A 12,790-nucleotide genomic window follows, 5' to 3' on the forward strand; every position below is an offset into this window, starting at 1 on the left:
CAGAGCTGATGGATTGGTTCATCATTTATGACTTCTAATACCTTCTGACCCATGTCAAGACCCTTTCATCAACTTGTGAAATGGTTGAATGAGATATGCGAGTTGTTCTGTATGCTGTAAGCCGAGGAAGAAGTGTGCCAAAAATGCCAAAACACATGTTGTATACTGTATGTACACTAACCCTAACCCATAAATTGAAATTTCAAAAAGTCATTCATTTAAATTTTAAAACTACTAATAATGCGTGTGATTTTAAATCAAAGTCCCACCATAAATATGCTCTCATGTTTTTTCCCCTTTAGTCTCAAAAAAAAAAATGCTTCTCTTTTTATAGTTTTATTTTTTGGTTTTTCACAATAGTACAACAAATCCAAATTAATCAAACAAGCCATTAGGCTGTATTTTTAAACACTCAACTGTAGTTTTTTTTATATAGTATATAAGGCAAATCAAAGTGCTTAGGTCAGGAAATGTAGTTATTAAAGCAAGTCTTGAAGTAATTCAACTTCCCAATTAAACATCCAAATTCAGAAAAATTGGTTTGTGTGTGTATATAATAACCACTATAGTGTCTATAATTAAGTCACATTTTCAAGTTTTGGGCCAGTTTTTGCATTTGTTGAACCTCTAGTACCTTCACTGCACATGAGAAGCAGCTGAATAAGTCCTGTCAAGGATGCTTTCAGAGACCATCTGTAGCAGGTGAGTTGATGCAAGAAAAAAATGGGGTTGTGTCCATGTAAAACTGTCAGAAAACTCAGTGGAATAATGTCTATTATTATTAGTAAAATACACATATTTACACCTTCCTGTAAACTTTTCTGCACATAGTTTGTTCTACCATAAACAGAAGACGACTATTCGAAAACAGTTTCTTAAATTAATTTCAGTTTGTATAACTACATTCATTATTATTGTTGTAATGTAACATGTAGATATGATAATTACTATTATTCAAGCATATCTGACTTACAGTGTTTCCTCTTTGTTGATTTGACCGTGGTGGCCCCCACAGCAACATTTCGAGATGGTTCTCACTGCGGAACATGAAATCCATGGGGAGGAGTCGGATCCAGATCCAACTCCTCCCACCTTACATACACCTAAACCTACCCAACTCCGCCCCCTGATCCCTAAACCCCACCCCTAATCCCTAAACCCAACCCTAATCCTACCCATCTCCACCCCTTGGATCTTGATCCGACTCCTCCCCGTGGATCTCATGTACTGCATTGAGGTGCTACTGAACATTTCTGCCCCCCACGGTATCAGAAATAGGGCGATTATAGTGTCGATTTCACTGAATATGATCAAAAACTTGAGCATAGCAGTCTCTTGCATGCTTCATCATTCTGGTGACTTCTTGCTTCTTTCTCAAAGTTAAGCTGAGGAAACCCTCGATCCCTTCTTCATTTAGAGCCCACAGCTCACCTTATGGGAGTAAAACAAAAAATTATCAGAAAAAAAATTACAATGTAGAGTATAGTATTACAACACATTACTTAAATACGTACTTTGCAACGCCTCACTGGAAAGCTGGGATGACATCTCCTTGAGTGTGTCTGCACGAGTGGAGAGAGATTTCCAATGCTTTGCCATCTCAGAAAGAACAATCTTCTCTCCTCCTCAAGTCTCCTTATTGCCATCACAACATCAAACGCCTTCCTCTTGATTTTCAAATCTACAGCGTCTGGGATACAGTTGTGGAAAATAAGTAAATTGTAAGTATGATTATTTTTCAAATAATATTTGAGATAATCTGGGATAAGGCATAATTGGTTTTGTGCTACTTTGAATCAAACAAAATTGTCAACAGATTTGTGTACATACCACCATGTGAAAGTTGCCATGGCCAAACTGTCTCGTCAGAGAGAATGATGTCAAAGACGATTCTTTCTTTCTGACCTTTGCTGCCATCGGTGTCTTTGTAAAGGCGCTGGGACCTTCTTTTAATGCTGGCCACCAGCACCTCCATTCTACTGGTCACCGCGTCAAGATCGGCATTCTTTTGGGATGTTGTTGCTGAGAAGAAAAGAAGTGTAAACATTTCACTTACATTTTCATGGCAGTAACTGAAACGAGCTAAGTCTCAGTGTAACACAGAACGCCACAGGGAAGTCATAAGGATTACCTTAACCTCTTTGCTGCTTTTTTTTTCTTTATAAAAAAAAGCTCCTGGAGGAAGGACAGGTGAGTCTCAATATTCATTTCATATTTATTAGCATGTATAGGAAGTATGTAACAGGGTACCAAAGAAAATGACAACGTAGCCAAGATGGGATCCGCTAACTGCAAGAAATGTCGGAAACACTTTATTTTACGGTGTCCTTGTTACATATGTTACATGAACTTAAAATAGTAATAACAATAAATTATGCATAATTACATGTAACTAACCCTCAACCAAATCCTAATCCTACCCTAATCCTATAGTAAGTACATGTAGTTAATTAATTTACTCCGTATTTAAATGTATAATTACAATCTTAAAAGGACACCTTAAAATAAAGTGTTGAATGTCACCGAAATGTCCAATGTTCCAACTTTTGGACTGTGCACCATTCAGGTACTTTCAGGGCACTTTGTTTTGACATGATTTCCAGTGTGCATGCACTACATACTAAAATTTGGCATTTTAACTGCACAAGTAAATGACCAAGAAAACAGTGTATGTATGATTTCATTTTAAAACAGTAATTACTTGCAGAAGCATGTCTCCCATTATCTGCAGAACTGAGACATTGAAATAATAGTATAACTATCACCTTCTGCCCACTCCTTAATATCAGTGACCCAGCCCTCAACTTCAACCTGTGTCACTGCCAGCTGGATTTTCATGCTTTCCAGATCCTGAAGTTGGCTTTCCAGGCGTTTTGCGGCCTTCAAATAACAAAAAAAGGAAATGAAATAAAAATGTTATACCTACAAAAATATACAATAGAAGGTATTTACAATATAAGAAAATAACAATACTCATCTCTACCTTCTGATATCGGCAGGCAAGTGAAGCAGCCAAGTTATTAAACTTTTGCTGATTCCAGCGCATGGCCATCAGTGTAAGCATGTCTGTACGTCCTGTAAAAAAGAAAAAAATACACTAATCTGTGTTGTACCACATGTCCCTCACTGGCTACAATTTTCTTGTAACACATTCAATCTAAGTAGTGCAGTGTGTGGTTACCTTACCTGCTTTGGACATGTGCTTTGTGGTCACAGCAATCCTAGAGAGGAAGGCGTTACACTGCTCAACCTCCTCCCCAAGTGTCAATCCGGCCCCTTGCTGGTAAGCTCCACTCCATTTAACCTATTGAGGAAAATACTTAAAAGCTGCCAACATACCTTTGCAGGTGTTTAGGGACGGTTAATGACATGGTAATGTTTTCTTACCTCGCCTTTAAAATCATGGGCTTTGGCATGAAACACTGAGAGGAATGGTTTCATGCTCAGAAGGTGCTGGAGCTCCGGGCAGCTTTTTGTACTTGCAGGTTACATCCATGGCAAAAAAGCTTATTGACTTATTTGCCAGCTTGTTCTGCAGGTAGAGGGGATAAGCATATATTTCTCCCCTGAACATGTTGAGAGCACCGAGAAAAACTCCATGTCGACAGACCGCAAGCTCAAGTCCCTCCTCATCAATTTTACTAGAGGATCTCTGAGAAGTTTCCCTGGCAGCTGACCACTCCCCTCCACAGACACCTCTTCCAGAGACCTACAACATGGAAAAAGGTTGATATAAATAGTCAGGACTCACCCAAACAATGTCAACTGTAAAATGTTATTGGTCGTGTTTTTAGAAATATTATACAACAAGTTTACATGGTTGGTGTTGGAATGAATGTAATCCACAAATCTTTCTACTTCATCATCTTTTGCAATGAAGATGCCATCAAATAAGGCTTGTTCTTCAGATCTAATTGAAAGAAGGTACACATTGACCTTCATATGACACAGCAAGGTTACTTTAACAAACACTGCAAATTACACACATTTTGTAATACCTTGCTGCGTTCTTAAAGCGTAGTCTTGCGATTTCAGTCCACAGAACAGCAAGCATGTCTGGGTGCATGCAGGACAGATAAAATGCTCCTCCCTGCAGATCTTATCCACTTCAATCTAACAGCCTCCCACTCTAAAAGCTTTTTCTGAAGCTGTCTGCTGTGATCTTCCCAGTCTGTTCAGAACAGCAAACATGTCAACATAATTCACAGTTAAGTTAACTAAAGTTAAAGGTCAAAGGTGACACCAAATCCTCCTGCATCGAGCCTCCACAGGCAGTCGCTCAGCCCAGTGGATCTTTGGAAGTCTTTTGGCTCTTTGTATGTCACGGACAAAAAACATCACGACCAAAGTCCCCCCCAAAAAAGACCACAGCAAACTCGACTCCCACACCAAACTTAACCAAATGTCTTATGGACCTATTTGTTTTTTTTCTGAATGCAAACTGCATGACTAGGATGTGACATCACTACTTGATCTTATACACAGGTCTAATGTTTTGAGTGATTGAGTTGATAAATTGCTCCAATACTTTTGTACATTAGTATGTATGAATTTAGATTCTTTACTGAGTGGTAGTTTTTACACAAAGACTTTGAATCTTAGATGATGTTCTATTAATGTATCGAGTCCAGCTGAATCACTGTTTTGATTTCATCAACATGCTCCAATTATAATAATCAGTGTGTTGATAATGTCACCATAGTCGTTCTGCGATACACATCAATACTAGTACTAGTTGTTAGTGATTCCCACCACTCATACTCACACGGCCAAAGCGGACAGTTCGTTGATCAAGCATTCTTAAGAATGCTTGGCAGGACAGTCCTGGTGCTGCCATCTTCAATTCTTCATAAGAACAAAAAACATTTGTAGCGTACACCGTGGAAAAGCGGGTAGCAGGCCAGTAGTCATTACGGACTAAGTCATCCACATTTCATCTCAGGCATACTGAGATCATATCGTCCTGGAAAAATCAGGAAAAGTAGCCTACATTCATCACCTATGTAGTACATTCAGAACTAATAAAACTTAAAATCAGACATCTGGCAGTCTTTCTCATTTGTCAAGTGCCTCTTTTGTAAGACAGAACGCAAAACTGAACATCCCTCCTGCCTATCCTGGGTCTTTCACAGGCGGGAGATGCACATAAGGGTATAGATGCGGGCGGGAGCGGGACTAAAACACATTATTGCGGAACGGGACAGAATATTGTGGGAACGGGGGGTCGCAGGACTGAAAATCCTGCCCAGCGCAGACCACTATAGGGAACGTTTGAATAGAAATAGATCAGGACACATTTACAAAGCCAACAGCACTGCCTTGTTTTTTTTTCTATTCAAATAGGACAATGAAAAGTGGCAGGAAGCGAGTGGGAGAGCCCTATGGGGTGGAATCAGGTCTAAAGTCCAACCCAGGTCCCTATGGGCACTTTGCCCAGAATGTGATATGGACGCTAAAGCCACTTGATCTGGAATGTTCCCTTAAGTTCATTTTATTCTTACCATTCATTGTAACCACAGCAACAACTTTTCCTGTGTTGACACTCAACGATCCCGGAAAACAACTACATATTTTTTTGGGAATCTCCAACGGCACAATACACACTGAAAGACACATCATATGCAGGGATTAAAGACATGCATCATCCTATGTACTAACTGGGAAGTATTCTGCAATCATTTTCTTTTTCTTTTTTATCAATGATTTGAAAAGCTTTAAAGATAAAGGTCATTAAGTGTGTTTCAGAGAAAGTACTCAAAACATTCCTGTGAAGCCTATTATACTGTAAAGTTATTTAAATAAACTGAGAATGGAACTAGTGCTGCACAATATATAATTGCACTTTTTCTGACAGATAAAGCGATTACCATTTCCAATTCAATTTTTGAATGTGTATGATCTGATTCAGTTCAATATTCCAAATGTCTCTTTAATTTGTGCCACCCCTGATAAGTAAGCACAGCCAGTGTACAAGACTAACACCCCTGACCGTCTGAAGTTCACCAATCAGAATTTTTGTCCCCTTCACACACTACGCACACCCACCAACCAGAAGTTGCACAATCAAGGAGGATGACGTGAATATAAAAGTCAAATGTCACAAATGATATTTGAAGATTTTACCATTAGGCAGTTGCGTTGGATCATATTGCAATTACGATTGCAATAATTGTGCAGCCCTAAATAAGACACTCAAAGAAATAGAGCTTACCACACTGGGAAAGAGCCCTCTCCACGACACAGGTTGTTGGAGGCAATGGCTGAAAGAATCCAGCTATTGTTGCATCCCTGTTGTGGAACACATGGTTTCGGTGTATACTGACATCACAATCAGCACAAAAGAATGGTTGTGGTCGGCAGTCAGGACAACGGACAGTAGCTGCACTGCTGCCACATTGTTGGCAGATCTGAGTGTTCACATTTTGTTGTGCCACCATGGTATTCACCAGACAGGGTCTCTCTTTCTCCCACCTCTCTGAGAGGAGACTTTTTCTAGTAGACCAGTCTGAGGAAGCTTGTGGGGGTGCTGGTGCCGTTTCCTGATCATCCAAGTCATCACCCTGTGAGTGGTTTAGCTCTTCAAGGAAAGTCTCTGTTAAAATAGTACATCATATTTACAAACAATTTTCTACACTATCAAAGTGTGCAACATGTTGTCGGTTATTCTGTCGCAAAAACATGTAATTTACATTCTAATTATTAGAATCTATAAACATAATGAACTAATAGACACAAAATAAAGAACATACCAACACTAAAGGGATAGGGGGGAAGAGCAAAAGAGCAAGAACAACAGAGAACGTCTCGGGTTACGTATGTAACCCTGGTTCCCCGAGAAGGGGAACGAGAGACTGCGTCGGTTACGACACTATGGGAACGCCTCTAGGCGAAGCAGGTCTGAACGTGAATGAAATCACTCCAATCCTATTGGCCTGTTGCTAGAACGGTAAGGTGTGACGGAATAACCGGAGGAGTATAAAGCACACCTGTACACACTCATCATTAGCTTAAACTATGAAGCAGGCGCTTCAGGCGGGGAGAGGTGCGGCGGGCCGACGCAGTCTCTCGTTCCCCTTCTCGGGGAACCAGGGTTACATACGTAACCCGAGACGTTCCCCTTCGAGGGAACTCGAACTGCGTCGGTTACGACACTATGGGAACGAGATACCCACTAAACCGTGCCGAAAACCCCGCCTGCCCCTGTGTGCAATAAAGTGGCACTACTAAGAGGAGAGCGCACGAGTGCCAGGTGCCGAAGGAAGGTCAAGACTGTAAAACCGAATGAATGTGTGCGGAGTGGCACAGCCAGCCGCTAAACAACATCCTGCAAGAGGCCCCGGAAAGGAGGGCTCGAGAGGCCGCCTTGCCTCTGGTAGAATGAGCCCTCACAGCCACAGGTGAAGGCAAACCGCGCACCTGATAGGCCAGGGAAATAGTCTGAACAATCCAGTTGCTAATAGTATGTTTGGATGCAGGGAGCCCGGCCCTGGGAGACCCAAAACACACTAGCAGCTGGTCAGCCTTCCTCCAACGGGAGGACCTCAGAGTGTAAATACTCAGTGCTCTGACAGGGCAGAGCAGATGAAGTCTCCCGTCCTCCGCCGTCACATGAGGTGGAGGATGAAATGCCTGCAGCACTGTGGAACCTGCCGCACAAGAAGGCACTTTAGGGATGTATCCTGAATGAGGGTGCAGGATAGCCCTAATATTCCCCGGGGCAAACTCCAGGCTTTGCGGGGAAACCGAAAGCGCTTGGAGATCCCCCACCCTCCTTAGAGAGGTGATAGCAAGGAGAAAGGCCATCTTGAGGGTCAAGTGCTTAGCCTCAGCTGACTCCAGGGGTTTGAAGGGGGCCTCAGCCAACGCCCCAAGAACCACTGCCAGATCCCAAGTGGGAACCTTGGACCGAGTCGCAGGTCTCATCCTCCGGGCACCACGGAGGAAAGTACAACCAAGGGAAGTTTCCCCAAGAACCCCTCCCTCAGAGGGGTGTGGAAAGATGAAATAGCTGCCACGTACACCTTGAGGGTGGAAGGGGAAAGACCAGCAGAGAACCGGTCCTGGAGGAACTCAAGTACCTGAACCATCGGGCAGGTAACAGGGTCCACCGACCGCTCCCTACACCAAGTGGAGAAAACACTCCACTTCAGGCCGTACATCCTCCGTGTGGACGGGGCCCTGGAGCTCAGGAGGGTCTCGACTGCTCCGGCTGTTAGACCCGCCTCTAGGTACTGTGCCCCCTCAGGGGCCAGACCCACAGTCGCCATATGGCGGGGCAAGGGTGAAGAACCCGGCCCTGCGCCTGGGACAGCAGGTCTCTCCTCAGAGGGACCCGCCACGGCGGCCGTCCAGGAGCGACATGATGTCCGAGAACCACACCCGGGTTGGCCAGAACGGGGCTACGAGCAGTAGGCCGACATAGTCCTGGCGGACCCGCTCCAGAACCCCGGGAGCAGAGCGACTGGGGGAAAAGCGTACAGACATAGCCTCGGCCACGAATGTACCATGGCGTCCAGACCCAACGGGGCTGGAGGAACGAGAGAAACCATAGCGGGCAGTGCGTAGTCTCTTGAGACGCAAACAGATCCACGTCTATGGGGCCGAACTCTTCGCACAACAGCTCCACCACTTCGGGGTGAAGTCTCCATTCCCCGGGCCTCAGCCCCTGCCTCAACAGCAGGTCTGCTCCCTGATTCTGTGTCCCCAGGAAATACATTGCCCTGAGCGATAGTAACCTCTGCTGGGACCACAGGAGGATCTGACGCGCCAGTCTGTCCAGAGGGCGCGAGCGCAGACCGCCCTGGTGATTCAGATAGGCCACCACCGCTGTGTTGTTCTCCTCAGAACGAACCAGGACGTGGTGGCCTTGGAGATCGGGCAGGAAACTCCTTAGAGCCTGGAACACCGCCAACATCTCGAGACAGTTGATATGCCACTCGGATCGATGCACCTGCCAGGATCCCCTTGCAAAGCGGCCGTCCATGACCGCGCCCCAGCCCGTGAGGGAGGCGTCTGTCGAAATAACCAGCCGGCGACAAGACCCTCCCAGCACGGGCCCCTGGGACAGGAACCAAGTTTCCTTCCAAACTGATAGGGAACGAAGACACTTGCGCGTAACCCAAACCAGACGGAGAGGATTCCCCTCGGGGAAAAACCCTTGTTCCTTAGCCACCACTGCAGGGGTCTCATGTGCAGCAGTCCAGATGGTATTACGCTGGACGCAGCCGCCAGGAGACCCAACACTCGTTGAAAGTGTTTCATAGTGATGGCGTGGCCTAACTTCACCCCTTTCACGGCAGCCAATATGGTGTCGACACGTGCCGGAGACAATTGTGCCCGCATCGTTGTTGAATCCCATGCAACCCCTAGGAACGTAGCCCGTTGGGTGGGCGCCAGCACGCTCTTCTTTGCGTTGAGCCTCAGCCCTAAACGCCGCAGACGAGCCAGAACGACATCTCGATGCCGAACCGCCAACTCTCGAGACTGGGCTAGGATGAGCCAGTCGTCGATGAAGTTGAAATCCGGATGCCCCGGAGCCTCAGCGGGGCCAGTGCTGCATCCATACACTTGGTGAATGTGCTAGGGGAAGTGCCAGGCCGAATGGAAGAACCCGATACTGGTAAGCCACACCCCCGAAGGCAAACCTCAGGAACTTCCTGTGAGAAGGACGGATGGAGACCTAGAAATAGGCGTCCTTTAGATCTATCGTGACGAACCAATCCTCAGATTGGATGTGCGTCACGGTGGCGGGGATGATGAGCATCTTTAACCTGAATCTCCTCAGAGACCGGTTAGAACCCGCAGATCCAAAATAGGGCACGCAGCCCTCCGTCCTTCTTGGGGACTATGAAGTCTCTGTCTGGGGGGGAGACACGTTCCACGGCCCCTTTCCTCAGCAGAGTACAAACTTCCTGTCCCAACACCGGACCTTGCTCCGGGCGGACCACAGTCCAAACCACCCCCTCTCTTCTGTTGAATTTGGAGGGCGGGTTTTGAACTGTAGTCGATACCCATCTATGGCAGTGCGCAGGACCCGCGGAGAAATGTTCGTCAGGCTCCGCCAAGCGTCTGCAAAGTCTGCCAACGGAACCAGCCCCTCGGGGCTGGTGGTCGGTGTCTCGTGTGATCTTCTGGTGGACCCCTGAAGCCCCAGAACGGCAGGGGGGAGCCGCCGAAGATCCACGGTGAGTGAGTCGGGATGCCGTCCGTCTGCAGACCCTCGGGGCAGGCAGTACGGTGCGGACTCGATGGTGGCAGGTGCGTCCTGAACGTGTAAACGGCGGGATAACATCACCTGTTGCCACGGCGGAGGGGACCTCGGTCGGCCTCCGGGGGGGGTGGGGGGGGTGCGGGAGGGGAGAAAGACTCCCCTACCCCGGTCTTCCCTGAGCTCCGTCGGGACTGGATGACGGTCCTCAGATCGCGTCTCTCAGACGGCTGAGGGTTAGAGCGCCGTCTCGCTGCCCCAGCTCCTCGGGGGGCCCCCGAGAAGCGATACTCTGCTTCCCTCCTCTCCGTAGGAGCTCGTAGAGGGAAGGGACCTACGCCTGGCAGCCTCAGCTGCCTTGGGTCCAGACCGGCGAGGGAGGTACTGGCGGAACGCTTCGCACTGCGTCTAACACTTCGTGGCTTTCTCTTTTCTTTTTCTGCGAAGCTCCGCCAGATCTTCCTCGGAGGGACCCCCCCTCTGAACCATCTCCTGTAGCAGGTTGGCTTGGTAGGCTTGAAGCACCGTGGTGTGCAAGCTCGCACCTGCCTGGCCCGCTGGCATGTACGCCTTCCCCACAAGCGTGGATGTGGTGCGACATGGTTTGGATGGTAACGCCGGCTTCTCCAGGGAGGACGCAAGTCGAGGGGAGAGATAGCTCGCAAGCTCATCCTCCACCCGAGGCATCCTCCCATAACCACGGTCCCTAACCCCCATCACATTACTGTAGTTCAGTGATCGGGGTGTGGAAAGCCATGTAGAGAAGGGTCTGCCCCATGATTTACTCAGTTCATCATGTAAATCAGGAAAGAATGGCAGAGACCGGCGTGGAGGTGGCGTGTGGTGCTTAAGAAACCTTTCATCAAGCTTACCACTAGCCTGTGGTGTCTGCTCCTCCCGTGGCCAGTTGATGTTGAGCTTAGCCACGGCTCTAGTCACCACCTCCAGCAGCACGTCATAGTCGGGCGCGGCCAGATGACGCCGCCCCGACACCCGGAAGTCATCGTCGACTGCGCTGAGCACGTCCGCCTCCTCGGAGTCGGATTGCTGCAGCGTCTCCGGATCCAAAACCGCGAGCGGGAGAAGCCGAGAACGGGCTCCCGAACGAGGAAAGGAAGCGTCGGAGCCAGCGGATGAAGGTCGGGAAAAAGCCTCAGCCGTCCCGAAATCCTCCGACAGATCACGCTGTGAACCCATGAGTGAAGCCGCCGGGCCGCCTCAGCGGCCGCAGGGCCCGCACCACGGGGAAAACACATCCGGCCATCCTCGGAAAAGAGAGCCATGCTGTACCTCAGTACCCGCACGGAAAGGGCTTCGCAACGGGCGCAGGCAGCCCCCTCGAGAGCTGCCCGTGCGTGCTCCATCCCCAAACATGAGAGACACATCTCATGAGAATCTCCATCCGTGATGTACCGAGGGCAAGAAAAAACACACCTTCTGTACATCTGGTTGCCGGACATGCTGGTAGACTTCTTCTTCAGGTAAGACATACTGCTTGTAGGACTGGAGCTTTCTTCAAACAACATACAGAGCGCCTGCTGAATAAAAAAAAGCTAATGATGAGTGTGTACAGGTGTGCTTTATACTCCTCCGGTTATTCCGTCACACCTTACCGTTCTAGCAACAGGCCAATAGGATTGGAGTGATTTCATTCACGTTCAGACCTGCTTCGCCTAGAGGCGTTCCCATAGTGTCGTAACCGACGCAGTTCGAGTTCCCTCGAAGGGGAACCAGACAGACTAACAACAATTAACTAGACAAAAGTGGCTCTTAAAAGTGCCTTTGTTTTTGCTTTGTAACGAAGCTGAGGTTTTGAAGTAAATGATGAAGGGACTAGGGAACCTGTTGAGAGAAGGGAAAGATAATAAATTCAGATTTGAAGATCATGCTACATACAACTACATAAATACTAAATAACTGAAAGGTTTAAGAACTTGAGAAAATGTTGGTCTAGTTTGCCCATGCTTTGGGCTGTGGTGGGGAGGTCTGTGGGTGCGTATAGTAATATTAGGCCAGAATACTGTAGGGCTGGTTGTTGCCTGCAAACTCACAATACAATAACTCACTAGTTATGGACTGATCTTGACACTCATGTCTGATATTGATACCAACCATTCAAAATGTCAGCTTGGCTGATAATCAGTGCCATTTTTAATATTTTTATGTTATTAATTATACTTGTATTAACAAGGAAACACATTTCTTTAACTTTTTCCCTGTGATCATTTTAATCAAAACCGTTTGATCCAACCGTTTTTGATGTGTAAATGTAAGAAGAGTATCCATCTCTATTAATGAACCCTTCTACTTACCGAGTGGAAAATCGCAATGGACCTTGGGATCGCCCATACGGTGACATCAGCGTTATTAATTTAGAGGATTTAGTAAAAATAATAATTTTTAAAAAATGATTAATTGAACACAATCGTAGCATATTAAAATCAACAAACCTCCGATAGAAATACGTTATCCAGCATGCTCTAGTGTTTTACCTATGATAAGAAAACGCTTTAAAACTGCATACTTGCACGCGCATTGGAGCGTTAAACTCACCTTTTAATTACGTTTTACCTGCAGTTGTGC

General features: G+C 46.8%; 1 protein-coding gene across 1 annotated transcript; it reads right to left on the reverse strand.

Annotated features, from left to right (window-relative positions):
• Positions 1–1,427: 1,427 nt before the first annotated feature.
• On the reverse strand, positions 1,428–3,441 carry LOC119901620. The gene is made up of 7 exons (XM_038717195.1): positions 3,388–3,441; positions 3,187–3,304; positions 2,984–3,075; positions 2,766–2,880; positions 1,831–2,022; positions 1,597–1,690; positions 1,428–1,431 (listed from the first exon to the last, which is right to left on the reverse strand). The coding sequence occupies exons 1-7, from the start codon at positions 3,439–3,441 to the stop codon at positions 1,428–1,430; spliced, it is 669 nt and encodes a 222-aa protein (XP_038573123.1).
• Between the last annotated feature and the right edge of the window lie 9,349 nt (positions 3,442–12,790).

The sequence above is a fragment of the Micropterus salmoides genome, unplaced genomic scaffold (genome assembly GCF_014851395.1).
Source record: "Micropterus salmoides isolate LMB-PRFRI ecotype aquatic unplaced genomic scaffold, ASM1485139v1 Ms_hic_scaffold_14, whole genome shotgun sequence".
NCBI lineage: Eukaryota > Metazoa > Chordata > Actinopteri > Centrarchiformes > Centrarchidae > Micropterus > Micropterus salmoides.